The following is a 16,827-nucleotide window of genomic DNA, read 5'->3' as shown; positions in this document are numbered from 1 at the left end:
TAATCCCTGGTGTGTCCTCCCCAATGGACTGCAACCCCACCTCCGTTGTCCTGCGCCCTTCCTTGGCCCTCGATAAAGAGAGAGAAGCCGGCTCCGGCGGCGTCGTCTTCAGCTCTGCGCTCCTCCCGAACCAAGCCACCATCCCCAAGGCCTTCATCTGGCCTCAGTGCGACAGGCCGACGGCCATCGAGGAGCTGGACTCCCCTGTCGTAGACCTCGATGGCTTTCTTCGTGGCGACGAAGCGTCCACGGCGCGGGCGGTCGACTGCGTCAGGGCCGCCTGCTCCACCCACGGCTTCTTCCAAGTCGCCAACCACGGCGTGGACGCGTCGCTCGGCCGGGACGCGCTTGGCTGCATGGACGAGTTCTTCGGGCTCCCGCTCTGCCACAAGTTACGCGCCCGGAGGAAGCCCGGAAGCATGTGGGGCTACGTCGGCGCTCACGCCGACCGCTTCTCCTCGGAGCTGCCCTGGAAGGAGACCCTCTCCTTCGGCTATCATGAGGCCGGCGACGACCGCGTCGTTATCGACTACTTCACGTCCACCTTAGGCAATGATTTCCAGAGGATGGGGTGAGCCATTAGATTACCCTACAATCGACATGCATCGAGACCCAAAGGGACTGGCATTGCCATTCACGTCGCATTCTAACCTCTTCGGTGCGTGATTAGGTTGGTCTTCCAGAGATACTGCGAGGCCATGGAGAAGCTATCTCTGGTGATCATGGAGCTCCTGGCGATGAGCCTGGGAGTGGACAGAACCCACTACAGAGACTTCTTCGAGGACAGTCGGTCGATAATGAGATGCAACTACTACCCTCCATGTCCGGAGCCGGAGCTGACGCTCGGCACCGGCCCACACTGCGATCCCACCTCGCTCACCATTCTTCGACAGGACCAAGTGGACGGGCTCGAGGTGTTCGACGGCAACAGATGGCGGTCCGTCCGGCCTATTCGCGACGCCCTTGTGATCAACATCGGTGATACGTTCATGGTACGTGAGCTGTCTCTGCGCCTACTGATTACTCAAAAGTTCTCTTTCTATTAGGTGTACATGCAACATAAAATGTTCGGTAATTTAGACACTGCAAAACTGAGATTACGTACTTGGAAGACAATTCCACTGCTGGGAACCTTAATTTCCTTGATGAAGTGAATCCATGTATGGCATGTCGGTGAAGTGCATCAAATCTAAGATTTAGCAGCAATATTTAGGATGATTTGCTGCATGCCATATCATGTCAGCCACAAGCTCATCATCTTCAATATTCTGACTAACTCTTCCGCAAAGTAATCCACTAAAAGAGAGATGAGAGGACACACAAGATGTAAAGATTCAGGAGCATGGTTGTCTGGTTTGTCATCTTGCAGAAAGAAACAGATCTGCATTGTCTTATTACAACAGTGAAATCACCTGCAATTTCTGATAGCTTCTGTGCCTTTGATTTTGGTTTTGTTTGGGAACCAAGGCACTGTCCAACGGGAGGTACAAAAGCTGCCTGCACCGGGCCGTGGTGAACAGACGCCGGCAACGAAAGTCGCTGGCCTTCTTCCTCTGCCCCAGGGAGGACCGCGTGGTCCGGCCGCCGCCGGGGGAGCTCGGCGGCGCGAGGCTGTACCCGGACTTCACGTGGGCCGAGCTGTTGGAGTTCACGCAGCGCCACTACCGGGCCGACATTAAGACGCTCCACAGCTTCACCGACTGGCTTCTCTCCTCCTCTTCCCCATCCCCTCTCCGGTCCACCTGATCATCCCCCTTCTCCCTCATCCACCCACTGTAACTCACAACAGACCGAATAATCTATAGACGCCATGCGTTCTAGTTCATCGATCGTCTCCATTTTAGGACTGGTTCGTGGATCTCGAGTTAGGAGTTGAATTTGCAAGGTGGGAAGAGGAGAGGTGGACGTGATGGCGGCACAAAGGACAAGCGACCAACACATGAAGTTGCAGGAGCAGATCCGGTATCTGATAAGCGACGACGTAGCGAACTCCATGGTGGGCACGGCAGTAACAAGTGTCTCAAGTGGGACGGGGCACTGTGCCGTATTCTAGCGGTCAACATGCTGCAGACTCCAAAAGGGCTTCGTGTACTGCCTCCATTGTAGTGTTCTTGTGCGAGGTTGGGCGCCCGGAGGGGAGAAGCTGATGCTGTAGGTTTTGGAGGCAAGTGTAGGAGGCCAGCAGCCAGAGGCCAGCAGTGGCTGCTGGCCCAAGAGAAAGGTGGGTGAGGTCAGCTCCTTTTGGCCTTTGCCATGCCTTGCCTTTACCCTGCTTCATTAATTTTCCAGCCTCTTTGCTCACTTTGCATTACATTTTGCACGTTAAAAACATATTATCGTCTGTAATTAATTATCTTTAGTGTCTCGATTTTTATATTTTAAAATATTATATTGATACTCCAATAATTACGAAAGTGAAACATCTATGTTCATTTATCTTAACATCATCAATTTTATTAATGAAAATAAGAAAATAAAATGTAAAAAGATAATTTTAATGTTTCAATTGATGATGACCGACGACAATATTACTAGAAGCTACGGATGGCTGTTGTGAATAAGAAGAATTATAACAAGAGGTGAGAGCTACTCTATTGACATAGACATAGTTGTGAGCGACCCTTTTGTCGCTCTGCATCTACATCGGTATTAATATAGTTGTTGAGCAATACCGCTCGACATCTGCATTAACGCTGTTGCAGATGTAAGAGCGACATCACTTAGCCACTACATCAATATCGACACAAATGCAAGAGTAACATCGCTCAACCATTGCATCAGCACCGATACAAAACAACCCTCACCTCTCGGTGCCACTTTCCTTATTCATAATAATCACTTATGACCCCAATGACGTTATCGTCCATCATCACCAACTAAAATATTAAAATTATTTTTTTATTTTTTATCTTCATATTTCTATTGATAAAATCGATCACATTAGGATAAATGAACATAGATATTCATTTTTGTAATTATAGAAATATCAATATAATTTTTTAAAATATAAAGATCTAAATACTAAAGATAACAAACTATATAAAATAATCTATAATTAGCTCTCAAAAACACGTCCCATTCGTGGGTAATGCATTTTATGAGCAATAAAAGGAGAAAAAAATACAATAATTGACTCATTCTTCCTTTTAAACAAGATATCAAATATATATATATATAGGAGGAAGGGAAAGAGGAGAGTGGGATGTATATGACTCTTCAGATCTAAAGGCAATTCATCTCGACATGAGAATGGCACTTCGATAATCTCTAGCAGAACAATTTCTTTGACCTCGAGAAGAATTAATTATGAAATTAGTAACTTGCACAACTTTTTCTTTCCCCTTCTTGAAAATGTAAATAACGACAAAAACCATACCATACCCATCTCCCTCAGAAATGGCAGCATTCATACACCTACTCTCTACGGCATACTCGTCTCGACCTGTTTTGGCCGCCACATTGTCTTCTCGGCACACAACAAGCCTTCATTGTCCTTCGAATATGTCAACCGGATCTCCCATTGCAGAGACTTAACCGTGGTCTCTATTTCACTGATTGTGTTAACATCGTCCCTCACGATCAGCTTTCCTCCCGGCCTTGTTATCCGGTCGACCTCAACAATTACAGGCCGTAGTTGGCACCTAAAATGGAAATGTGACAGAACCATGATTGGTAATTGGAATTATTGGGTGAATTTTGGATGAAAATGTCTATGATACCACACAAGCACATCTGATGGAATCCTTTAGATTAGAATGCATCCAACTTTTAGAGAAGAAAATTTTAATAAAGCATCTTATTTCTCCGAATCTAATTACGCGATAATCACTATTATGAATGTTTAGTTTTGTTTAAAATTATATTTAGGGTTAGCTGATCATCCAGATGCCATAGTTGTAAGTCAAATATTATCAGTATGATCAGAAAAAGGTTACTATCCGGGTTAAAGTATATGCCTAAATATCAAAACTCACTAAGGTCATAAAAAAAAAAGCCCTAATAAAATTAACATACATTAGTTTAGGCCCTCTTTAACTTGTCCAGAACTTTCACAACTCCAGAGTTCATTCATCAGAAACTATGGACAAGGAGAGAGATTTCTAACCACTGCAAGGATTACTGTGAATTATAGGATGAGCTGAATGATTAGATGTAACTTATGAGCAAGCTTAAATCTCATTTTGCATCATTTCAATTTAGTGGTTTTAAATTTACAGTTACACTTACCTGTAATTTTTACAGTTAGATCTAACTTACAGGAAGATCCTATCCGCTTCAAGTCTACATATATATCATCTTTCATCCACGTGCATAAAAAAAAAAATAACTTTTAAGATGAACAACAAGATGAATGCCACAGAGACAAAAATAGTTCAAGCATCTAGAAAGATAAAATAAGTAATATCCATATTCAAAGAAGTGCAAAAGAAATTTTCGTACCTCTTCTTTATTTTAGAGAATAAATGGTCGGCATGGAGAAGATCATATGTTCTTGGGTAGGTGCTGAATGATTCACACCAATCATGATACATTCCAAACAAGCCCCTCTCATAAATAACAGGGAGTGTATCTGGTGAATCGATTGAGACAATATTCATCACCCAGACCTTCATATCTCGCAAAGCTGCAGCAAAGCTGAAAACGACAACAGAAATTAATGCATTGATATAAGCTGAAGATGTAGGAAAGCATGTTAAGGCATAATATCTTGCCAAAATTTGAAAAAAAAAAAAGTTCAAATTTTAATAGGAAACACAAAAAATGTGATACATTGCAATTTGCTGTGAGGCCTACGGATGCATTAGAAAATGGAATAAAGCACAGTCCAAAATTTGAGAAGACATTCAGGAAATATGAGAAGAAAACATAATATGAGGAATTCATGCCATGTTTCTAAACATATAGGGTTGCTGAGCATTTGAAAGAAAGAACCTGCCTTAAACAACCAAATCAACATGAAAAATTATAACAACAATGGTAGAACTTTCTAGAAGAATTAACCTATGCAAAGATTTATGGGTCATTGATAGGCAATGAATTTCAACTTAGATTAATATACTAGAATATCGGTTTTAACCAGACCATGTTACCCTAAAACATCCTGCTTTGTCATGCATCCTCACAATCGAAGAAAACTCACGTATCAAATGCAACTAAATAATTTCTACCAGAAATCTCAGTCGTTGTGAAGCAAACTGTAAAATATTTGCACTGTTGTTTGCACCTATGTTGATAAGATCAACAATCGACTTGAATTTCATAAATAAATATAGAACTTGTAGCAGGAAAAGAATAATGCCTGTCAAAGCTAAACTAGAATACAAATAAGCATGTGCTTACCCTCCATATACAGATCTCATGTCCATGACATTTCTCACAGTAGACCAGTTAATTCCCATTCCACCGACATATGATTTGCTAACAACCCGTTTCCAGTGCTCATAGTCTGCTACAAAGTCTTCTGGTGCAGGTTTACCATAAACCCCAGGTTGAGAATTGTTTAGCCAGTGAGGAACCTTCTCCAACCTTTGTGGCCACTGCTCAGGCCACATCCTCCCATGACTAGCTGAATCTAGAGGCACCTTGTGCATACATGCTTGGAGTGGAACATTCCTGCATGCCAGCAGATGTCACCAAAACTGCACATACATACTTCATATAGATGAAACCAAACAAGTAAAGGATCCCCAGCCCCTCCCTCCAAAATAAAAAGCATACCATGCTGCATCTGCATCATCGGATTCTTGGCAAAGTCGTGGATTATCTTCTGATCTTTTCTCGTAGCATCTATTGTCAATAGGTTTTCTATAGATAGCTAAACCAACTTGGTTCAGTTCATCACTTGTTTTATTGACCATCTCCCAGCACATAGATGTTGTCAGTGCAGTCATGGCTGGCATCCAAAAGAGGGTTAGGACAGTTTAAACCTATTTACTTTGTTGACACATATACTAAGAGACAAGCCAGGTGACTGTTTGCCTTTATATATCTACTTCATCAACAAGTGAAACAGAAATGACTAGCTGAAGCCTATTATATCACCATGTAAGTGATTTTTCATAGTTTGAACAATTAAAACATATACTAGTAGAAGATAAAGAAGTCGGTAGTACAGGGAACTTCCACTTTGTGAAATGCTAGAACACAGTTCTTTTTTTTTTTTCAGGCAGAAGATCACAAAAAACATTTTCTTAAAATAGTTTACCAGAGAGATGGATATGAGGTATCATCAGCATTGTGCAATCAATCCCTAATTTATGCAATGTAGACTGTGATAATTCAGGAGTTAAATTTATGATATAAGGAAATATACAGAAAATTTGTTAACTCAATCTAGCTGTCATTTGATTACTTAAAATGCAAGGCATAGATAATTTGGCAATATTCCTTGAGATTACTAATCAAACAATATAGGCCCTTCCTTTGAACCTATTTCAAACTTAGAATAAATATAAGCCACGATTTCTACCTTTCCAGATCCCAACATCTTCTGGATCAGTTCGGTAAACTGGAGTTGCTGACCAGACAAAGTAACCACCAGGACGCAGCAACCGATTCAGCTCCAACAAAAGCATACCACCTATAGGTCTCAACTTTTAGATCAAAGATCCAATGGCATAAGAGAAAGAACAAGCTTAATCAACACAAGTACCTTCAATATGCCATGGCACTCTGCACCGGGCACAATGAACAACATCAAAGACCTTACTAGGGAAAGGAAGTCTTTTGCTACCCATGACTGCTGATATAGCTGGAATGCCTCTCTCAAGAGCAAATTGCACTTGCGCCTCATGCTCATCTTTGGGTGCAAATGACATGGTCAGAACATCTCTATCAAAGAGATAACCACCAAAACTAGCCACTCCACAGCCAACATCCAGCACAACACGGCTCCGTTTTCCCCATGCTATATCAGGCAATGACTGCAATTATTCTCAAAAGAAAATTGAATAGTGTTCAGGAAGATTGTTTCCATCAAATACCTAATCTAGTCAGTAAGAAAACCAGAAAACCTAACAAACAGTTATACCTTACTGGAATCTAGATAGCAGGAAATAAGAAAAAAAATCCAGAACTTTTACATCCAACTCCATTTTATTATCTCCTAATAATTCCATGTGAAGTTACTAAGCAAGTGTAAGCAAATAAGAAACAAGCATGAATTAACTGCAGGAATCTGCAAGAGAAGTCTCAAATTCAAAATTATGCATCATGCACAATCCAATAGGTCAATGGAATAGCACAAGAAACAACAGTATGAGTGACTTGGATTGTCTCAACAACCAGAACTGGCAGGGTTAATAGTGACAAGGAGTGCAGAGTAGAGGATAAGTTATTACCTGAGAAAAAGTTCAACCAGGAAACAGGTATGACTATTCCAGTGGATTAAATTAACAAGCACTCAGGACGGTGAGTAATATTAGTATTGATGAAGGCCAAACTGGGAAATAAAACTTGTGTACCTCCTGGATGAAATCAATATAATGAAGTGCACCATGTATAAACTGAGTTCCGCCTCCTGGAAAATTGATATATTCTCCAGAAACTTTCACCCAATTTTGGTGTCCTTTCACTTCTGCAAGCTTGGTACGTGGCACATTGTTGTACCATATCTGCGGCAAACCATAAAGCAAGGAAACCAAAGATTACAATGGAAAGAAGTTAATAGACAGAAAAAAGAATAATGGCTACACGAATACCTTTTCCCGACTGTTGGGCCACCTCACTGGTAGTCTGTATCCATCTGGCAGAGGAACAAGGCAGGTTGGTGGCTCTTCAGGGCAGTGCCTCTCTCTATGTTCATAATGCCCAGTGAAGTGTAGCTTCTTAATGGCTGCCACATTGTCAAGACAAGGAATGTAATCTTCTCCAGTAGTGACATTACAGAGTTTCCAGGTGGAATCAAAATTTTGGCCGTCGGGTGAAGATAATATTTGCACTTCCTTCTCGTTCTTTGATTCTGCTGCCTGGCTAGACCATGCACCATTCTGGGTATTGGTTTCATTTAAAAGCTCTGACTGGGCCCCAGATGGGAAGACCTCATTGCCACCTGTGTCCTTTGGTTGATCCCCCTCTTTGTTTCCGTCGTCGAAGTCTTGTGGTGTATTCTTGTCTCCATTTTGCTCCAATTTCTCCTCTACCGGACCTTCATTGTTTTCATCCTTATTTTTGCCGCCATCTGATACCTCATCTTGTTCTGATTTCTTATCCGTTTTAGTATCATCATCATTTTCAGCTTCCTTTGATCTGTCCTCTATGTTCTGGTCTTGACGATCTGCCTGGTCACCTGTGTCAATCTCCTGATCCACGTCTCCAGCCTCCTTGATTGTTTCTCCTCCTCCTTCTCCATCGACATCACTAAAGGTACCAGTTTTTGAAGTATCTTCCAACTCATTTTTAGAATCATTGCTTCCCTTTGGAAGATCCTTCACTTTGGTTTTCTCTACTGGCACTTCAGCTGTTTTATCTGATGCAGAATAGGCTTCATTTGGAACATTGTTTTCATTGTCATTGCCATCACTGCTTGTTGAATCATTGGTGACATCGCCCGAACGATTCTCAAATGACCTAGAATCGGACTTAGCAACTTTGTCATTAGTCTCAGATTGGGTATCGGCCATCTCCACAGGAATGACCGTTGAGGATGTCATCATCCATACTCCAACTAAGCAAAGGGCGACAAACACAACAATTGTAGTTGTCGAGCATAATGAGGATGTCCCCCTGCCATCCAACCTTGAGCTTCTCCCAAATGCCATGTTTGTTGCATGTAAATTTATCCAAATATTTTGTCTGCGAACACCAATTGATTTTTCATTGGTCATTCTTTAGCAATATACCAAACCAAAATGTCTCATTCGGTACATTAAGAAAAGATTTTGTACATGAAAAGGACAATAAAGAGAAATTATGGTATTCATTTGTCTACTGCAAAAATTTAGACCAAAATGTTTGTTAAGCTTTTACCAAAGCCACAACTTATAGATGATCAAACCAGAAAGAAGTGACGGCAATACTAACATTCATAGAAGCATCACTTTATGACTACAGATCAGTAAGTCAGCTAGTAAGTAACCAATGAAACATGTATATAATCGTCATAAATTATTCTAAAAATACCTCCTCTAGACGACAAAAAGGCAAGAGAGGCCGATTAAAGTTACCGACTCACAGATCTGAGAAATTTTCACTTCAGCATCTCAATAAGAACATTCAAGACCAAAAGACAAATTTTCTAGAGTCTCATCTCTAGAACAGGTTGCAGATCCAAATTGGAGAACTCCCAGATAATTACTGATGATTAACGAACCCATTTGTTGAGAGCTAACTAACAAATCTACATCAATCAACGCGGATAAGAGTACGCTGGATATATCAGATAAAAGATTCGCATCTTACTTAAATAGCCAATTATCCGTGCCAGATCTAAAGAAACACCAAGCTAAAAAAGAGAAAGAAAAACGAAACGAAAAAGAGAAAAGGAGCAAAGGGAAAGATCTACAATGAAGATGACCAGAGCACAAAAAAAAAAAAATGAAAATGGCACGGAAACGAAATCGTGGGTAGCAAAAGCAGGATATCCACGAGTACCTCTCTCCGGCCGGAGATCTCTACCGAACTAAGCGGACTGGCGAGGGCTTTCACCCTCGGTCGACGGCTTCGAGATGAGACGGAGACGGAAGAAAGAGCAAGCCGGCTTTATAGGAGGAAGCAAGCGAGCGCCGAGTGGGAGTGAGGTGAGATCCTTGTTCTAATGCCAGGACTGCTGCCCAAAGTTCCGATTCAAGCGACCACTTGCGCCCCGACAGGCCACCGTGGCGCACGACAAAGAACCGAGAAGGTGGGTGGTGGGATCGGCCTCGTCAACATCGTCCGTCGGATCCTAAGTCGCGACTGTTGTCGGGCCACGAAGCGACTCTCTTTATAATTATGCCCATGTCTTATTTAATTACGATTCTGCTTCCGCTTAAACTAAATGATGTATTAGGCGGTGAAGGAGAAGGCTTCACCGACAAACACTGTTTCAATATAACAACCGACATATTGTTATAACGCCTTCTCAACTGTTATATGTTTTTGTGAATATAACAGCATATGGTTGGTTACATTAATACCTCTTTTTTTCATCTACTATATTGGGCTTATGGAAAGTATAGAGGTAAAGTTTCTAGTAGTTCCAAAGAGTTTCATATCTTTTGTATACTTTAGCTCAGTGGTAAGGTTATTGCTTTTGGTGGGTTGCTTCAGGTGCTTAGGCCATCACATGGACAATTGCAAAAGGAACAGAGGAGAAAAGCAGCACATTTGGATCCAAAGACAAGAAATGCAGACATTCCTCCCATGGAAAGAATTGAACAGAGCTCACCAACAGGGGAAAGCATCATGACTGAGGCATCAAGCTAGGATGCAGATGTTCTTGTGCCACAGGAAAGAGATGGCTACAAAACATCATCAATATGGTTTGAGTGGTTCATCAAGCACTCAATAACCTAGAGCAAGAGATATCTCCATGGTTTCAGCTAAGGAGTACTGAGTACTGAATTCTTGGAATGTGGAACGGTCCTACATGCAGCCAAGTGCCTTTACCACCTTTACATGGCCATCATCTCTATATGCATGAAAACATTTATGAACAAGATTCATATATTTACGACAGGATGAAAGTGGGAGGAAGAACATATCTAAAGTTTGAGTTCAGGTGCCACCCTTCAGGAGCTCCATGATACTTGATCGCTGCTCAACGCTTAATTGCTTTGGGAAAACGATGTGGAACTTTATTCATAGATTACCTCTTACAAAGTGGATAAATGATCTCATCCTGGAAAGAGCAGCTCATCTTTTCCCCAGTGGGAAGGCAGAAAGAGAATGACCATCCTGTAAGAGCATTCACCAAAGGAACCTCTGCTTTCAGAACCAAGTCATTGCCTACCCTCTTGAAATTGGGGTGCTCCTTTTCTGATATTACAAAGACTATGTCGGCAGGGAAGCTTCCTGGTCGCTCATCCCCCTTGCCTTCAAATGTTATCTTTGTTCCTTTCTTCCATCCTGGCTTGATCCAGATTGTTTGGAACAATTAATCTGCCAACAGGAAAAATAGAAGGCTCAGAGAAGGTTTGACATTCATGTTAACACTCAAATCAAGATACTGTCAGAGAATGCTAGAATCTTGAAGATCCAGGTGATCAAAGCTGCAGGTAGCAAAGTAGAAGAAGATATAGTATAAAGTTCATACCTAACCAGAAAAAGTTTTCCAAGTATTTGGTGCATTTGCATTCTTGTCACCGAGGAAAATATCGGAGAAATAAATGTGGACAACTTTCAAGATCTTTGACTAAGACTTTCAGATAGAAGTGAAATAATCTTTACATGGAGCCAGATGTTTGAAATCACGACTCCTGGGATCCAACCAACAAATCACAGGACCACTCAGTGGATAAGACACAGAACAAACAATTGGATACCAACTCCATGTTTTCAGCATGTGGGTACCAATTTAATGATCTTGCGGACGGTAAAGCAGACCCTTCAAGCTTACACAATACAGTAGGCCCAAGCCAATTCATCTGGTGCCATAAGATCTAAGAGGTTAGGAACGCTGCTGAGCTCATATAAATTATAGGGGAGAACAAATATAAGTATGATGGACCACAGACCGGTAAGATGCTTGATTGGTTAAGAAACTAGAAGGTGCAGGTCAAAGTAGACTAAGAACTTTGTAATTTTGAATACTTTGTAAAGATATGATACCCAAGCTCTGTGTAACAAGTAATATTGAACTGAAAAGAATAGTTAATCTTCCTAAACTGCACAGATAAGATTTACTTTTGATTATATGTTACATTTGTGGGACCACTCAACGATCGAACATGCTGATGTTTCTGATTAAAACACAAATTATGTGTGTCGAGGGATTGAAACGGGCAATCTTATACAACTATTTGACAAACAGGTAACTACGCACGATGTTAAAGAATTTATTGATTGAAAATTAGTTCCACTTCCGGGCATCAGCTGCGGAACTAAGACAATCTAGTTCTACCAATTCCAACAAATTTCCCCTTATGAAATGTGTCACCATAAAGCCACTTCTTTGAACTTTTCTCTCAAAGTAATCTACTTGTTTCACATCATGTTTTCTCCACTTTCCTTCAAGACCTAACCATTTCTAACGTTTGTAGAACCTTCTAAATGAAGATGATTTACCTTGTTTATACACTTATCCTACCACATAGGCATTGAAATTTCCTAGGCCCTCAGAATTGCTTGATCTGTTCATACACTATGGTTTTCAGAAACATTTGATTGCCCGGAGCAGGAAAATAGAAAAAAGTTGTCAAGTGAATAAAAATGATAGAATATTCACTTTTCAATATCATATATGTCTTAAGGCTGGCTGTTATGAATAGTTTTCTGCCAGTGAAAATTAGCATCTTTCCAATTTCTACTTCGTATTGAACACACAGCAATTCCTCGACAAATAAGAACAAAATCGCAGAGCAGAGCGTATACCCATTGTTGGTGACGATGTCCCTCGTGAACTTGACCTCCTTCTTGCAGCCGCGGCAGAGCTCCTCGAGCGTGCATCCAAGCTTCCTCTCGACAGACGGCGGCCTTGGTCCACCAGTAGGCATCCTTGAACTCCCTTCCTGAACGACTCGTTCTCCGCAGTCTCTGCAGCTCCTGGCTTCGGTGTCCAGGTGATTCCGCTCCAACCATTGCTCTGTTGTCCTGCTCATCAAGTATGACCCAAGGAGAACTAAATCAGTAGAGGGGACGAAACACAAAAATGACAAGAAAGATGACAAATTTGGCAATAGTAGAGAGAGGATGCGAGGAAGGAGCACCTTATAGGCTTCGGAGATGGCTTTGAACTTGGCCTCAACTTCGGGGCGGGAGGAAGGAGGGTGTTTGTCAGGGTGCCATTTCTTGACCAGGGCTCTGTAGGCGGTGCGGATTTCCTGAGGGGAGGAGTGCTTGGGGATGTGGAGCACCTCAAAGTAGAACTCCAAGTGGTTACCCATCCCCGCACTCTTCCAGGGTTGATAGTTGCGGGCCGCCGATCCAAGCGCGCAGAGAGAGAGAGAGAGAGAGAGAGAGAGAGGAGCAGGAACGGACCGGAACGGCTCGACGTACAATACAGCACGGAGAGGGAAGAGTACACACATCGTCGCGATTTTAGTCACGGGACGTACGTCGACTCAGCACCTCACTCGCCCTCGCATTCGATCGTACCCCAAGTCGTGGAATTTGTCATGTTTCGTTGCGTTGCTTGTTTCTTAAGGAAATTTTCTACTCCGTATAAAACCTTTTATGCACAATTTACCGATTACTACATTTAAGTATATATACAATAATCGAATACGACATGTGTAAATATGCACAAGTAGCATACATTTTAATGTTTAGTCGGATTTTTATAAATATTATATGCTTAAATGATTAGTCATATTCGAAAATGAAATAAATAAAATTTAAGATATAAAGACGACTATTACAAATAGTGATAAGGGTAAAAATGGCAATGTGACACGCCATGACGTCAGCCACGCCTAGACAACACACTGCCCGAAGAAGTCGGCATTAACACATAACCTAGGCTTGGTTCTTCACGCCACGCCAACCCCATGTCAGACGCTATCAGCCTGCCTCCTGCAAGCAGCCACATCAGGTAACATCAAACTCATCTATAAATACCCCAGAGTTCTAAACGAACAGTGGGGAAAAGAAAAAGGAGAACGTACTCGGAGGCATCTCTTCCTCCAAAACCCTCTTCACATCGCTAATTTGATCGTCGGAGGGGTCGGGCCGAGCTCCCGGCCCGACCTGTGTGCAGGTGCGAGACGGTGTCACCTCTTCCCGGCGCTGCGATGGAGCTTCCTCCAGACCTGACCTGCCGACACGACGGCCCCGAGGCCACGGCATAAAGGTGTTCACACTAACAAGTAGTACTACACAATTTGATCATGAAATATCGATTGCTTTGTTGAACCTTATATGATACTCTGAATTCATATCGATGATAAAACGATCGATCGATCGATGAACGTTTATGTCGATTCAACCTTTGCGATGGATAATTTGATTGATCTAAAAATTTTGGACTACAGAAATGTATAGGTTTTTTATGATAAAGATGGATCTACAAGTATCAACATAAATAAAGAAACCCATCATTGATTGAGCCACCAAAAACAATACGACAGGAAGAGACTGTTCTTTCCAAAGTATTAGATCTCAATTCCTATTCTCTTTTCATCGCAGCAGCCGCTCATTTCATTTCATCCATGGCTGACCGCTGTAAGAGCTCATGATGCATGTGGACCCGCGCGTGACATCCATGAGGTGCAAGAGAAAGCGGAAGCAACAAGAGTTCATTGTCATGCTGTGCGAAGGAATGATGAACTGCGAAGCTTCTCCATGAGGTGGTCTTCTTCGGGCCAAGCTTTTGCTTGCGGTGCTGGTTGTCATGTTGCATCTGTGGCTACACCATCGATGGAGACGTAATGAACCGCACCTCCATCGGCCTCTTCTTTTTCTTCCTCCCTTCTTATGAGGACTGCCTCTAATCATCTCATTCCATATGGCTCTTATCATCCCTCGCATGCCAAGTGGCTCCCATTTGTACACAACCAAACTAGCAGTGTTAGCCACTAGATTATGTTGTCTTCGGTCCTACAATTGTTTTGCTTCCTTCAAATACTTTCTTATCATTTTTCGAATGAATGATGATGATCTTGAATCATCAACTTCGCCGATAAGATAAAAGAACTCATCTTCTTCATCGTTTATCCTTTACGAAGAAACAAGACAATACATCTCAACATAATCGATATAATTTCAATATTATTATATTTGGATAAAAGGAAGAAAAAGAAAAAGGAGTGGTAGAAGTTTTAGATAGATCGTGTTGTGTGGTTTGTGCCTTACGCACTGTACTGTTTGGGAAGAACACAACGAAAGACGCGTTTCCTTCCAACGCGGAGTAATACTTTTCCAAGGATGGCTAATCTATTCACACCAAAGATTCAACCAAGAGTTTGTCGAGTGATAAGAACTGAGCGTGGTCGGCGCATTCGTGTGAAGCTTCCACTGGTCACTAGGAACGATTTGGATTCCCTAAATTGACATTTCACACCATTGTTGAACTTAGAAAGCAACTCACCCTATCATCAAGTGGACTATAATTTTCTTTGTATTATATATGTGTTAAGTCCACCAAAAATATTATTTTGAGTTAGTATATGCTATTTATTCTATTTTTAAATTATATGACATAAAAACATGATCGGAATAGATTATTATGCTCAGTTGATATGATAGTTTATATATTACATCGATATGCGATAAATATGTAACAGATAAAAATGTTGTATCATTAATATTCTTTTAATCCTTTTCACAAATAAATATTCAATGAATTTTTATATTTAGTAGATAATTGTTTATCGAATCACAACATTAAACTCTTTCTATTTCCTATTGGGTATTTATGAAATCACGATATATTGTAAGAAAAATATAAAATATTTAAAAGATTATATTGAGAATATATATATATATATATATATATATATATATATATATATATATATGAAACTACAACCCATCTTCCTTAAATTTATTGACTCGGCCTAAGTCGACACGCGAAGTCTTCGCCCAATGAAGCTTTATTCTCCTTTATTTCTCTTTTCTCTTTCCTAAATCTGTCTAATACACTCATCACTTGTGGACTTACCACCAAGTCTTCTTCCCTTACATATAGGGGAGAGAGAGAGAGAGAGCACCATCAACGGGAGGCATGGAAGGTGGGAGAGAGATGGGGTTAGATGATTCCTTCAAGAGGCCGGGATCCATTCCGTTCAAGTGGGAGATCCAACCAGGTGTTCCCAAGCACGGGGATGACACGATGATCACTGCATCGCCCAACGTAGTAACCCGAAAGCTAAGCCCTCCTCCATCCATGCACGCCGCCGGCACCTCCCCTTCCCCCTCGCCATCCAGCTATCAGGCCTTCTCCTCCCTTGGCTGCTTCCCTGCTTCTTCCATCAGGTACAGGAACTACAAGAAGACCGCCAAGCTCTTTTCCCTGATGCGCCGTCGCTCCATGTCCGATCAGTACTCCATGCCTTCTTTCGCGTCGATTCGGGAAGACGACGACGCCTCCGACGCCGGCAGCAGTTCGCTGGCCCTCTCAGACGCAAGCAGTGTTTGAAGCGATGGCTGGTGACTCTACGACTGCTGCTGCTGCTGCGACGAATCTGTAGAGCACGCCAAGAGGCACCACTGCTTATCGTTTCATCTGTACAAAGATCTCTGGTTTCACTTGTCTTGTTCCGTATCGGCTTTGGATTTCGGAAGCTTAGCGATCTTGATGAACGGTTCATTCTTGTCCTTCGTAGCAGAGAGTACGCATCGAAGATGAGATTAACGCCGTGTTGTCTTTTTGCTTTTGACTGCAGAGGAGAACAACTCTGCAAAAAGAGTCGATGTTTCTCATGATTAATAGTGTGGATCTTAAGACTTAGCATTAAAATTGACACGTCTCACCATGCAATCTTATCGTCTCCGTGATTTCGTTGTGGAGAAGATTACGGAAAGATCAGGTCGCCACAATCAGCTTTCGAGATTGAGCTATCACATTGGATTCGGTACGTCGCATATGGACATACAAAAAGGACCGGCTGGATATCACTTGGATTCGGTACGTAGCGGCTGCAAAGAAGACAAGTTCTTCGCTGCATTAGATCTGCAACATGGAAATGCAGGATTTGCTTGTGTCAGACTGCTAATTCATGTATCGAGTTGGATCTGAAATATATCGATCCA

General features: G+C 41.9%; 4 protein-coding genes across 4 annotated transcripts; 2 read left to right on the top strand and 2 right to left on the bottom strand.

Annotated features, from left to right (window-relative positions):
- Positions 1-2,141, top strand: LOC103995686 (gibberellin 20 oxidase 2-like). Its single transcript, XM_009416336.3, has 3 exons — positions 1-571; positions 671-992; positions 1,468-2,141. Exons 1-3 carry the CDS (start codon positions 24-26, stop codon positions 1,744-1,746), a joined length of 1,149 nt encoding a protein of 382 aa, XP_009414611.2. The 5' UTR covers positions 1-23; the 3' UTR covers positions 1,747-2,141.
- A 1,125-nt stretch (positions 2,142-3,266) lies between these two features.
- Positions 3,267-9,750, bottom strand: LOC135588723 (probable methyltransferase PMT24). The gene is made up of 9 exons (XM_065081000.1): positions 9,592-9,750; positions 7,701-8,793; positions 7,464-7,613; positions 6,653-6,923; positions 6,470-6,580; positions 5,719-5,893; positions 5,341-5,613; positions 4,441-4,635; positions 3,267-3,641 (listed from the first exon to the last, which is right to left on the bottom strand). The coding sequence occupies exons 2-9, from the start codon at positions 8,757-8,759 to the stop codon at positions 3,422-3,424; spliced, it is 2,454 nt and encodes an 817-aa protein (XP_064937072.1). The 5' UTR covers positions 8,760-8,793; positions 9,592-9,750; the 3' UTR covers positions 3,267-3,421.
- A 1,122-nt stretch (positions 9,751-10,872) lies between these two features.
- LOC135588724 (uncharacterized) lies at positions 10,873-13,124 on the bottom strand. Its single transcript, XM_065081001.1, has 3 exons — positions 12,846-13,124; positions 12,511-12,729; positions 10,873-11,079 (listed from the first exon to the last, which is right to left on the bottom strand). The coding sequence occupies exons 1-3, from the start codon at positions 13,020-13,022 to the stop codon at positions 11,023-11,025; spliced, it is 453 nt and encodes a 150-aa protein (XP_064937073.1). The 5' UTR covers positions 13,023-13,124; the 3' UTR covers positions 10,873-11,022.
- A 2,675-nt stretch (positions 13,125-15,799) lies between these two features.
- LOC103995688 (uncharacterized) lies at positions 15,800-16,213 on the top strand. The gene has a single exon (XM_009416338.3). It carries the CDS (start codon positions 15,800-15,802, stop codon positions 16,211-16,213), a length of 414 nt encoding a protein of 137 aa, XP_009414613.2.
- The last annotated feature ends 614 nt before the right edge of the window (positions 16,214-16,827 follow it).

The sequence above is a fragment of the Musa acuminata genome, chromosome BXJ1-8 (genome assembly GCF_036884655.1).
Source record: "Musa acuminata AAA Group cultivar baxijiao chromosome BXJ1-8, Cavendish_Baxijiao_AAA, whole genome shotgun sequence".
Classification (NCBI taxonomy): domain Eukaryota; kingdom Viridiplantae; phylum Streptophyta; class Magnoliopsida; order Zingiberales; family Musaceae; genus Musa; species Musa acuminata.
This window is presented reverse-complemented; position numbering and strand designations above follow the sequence as displayed.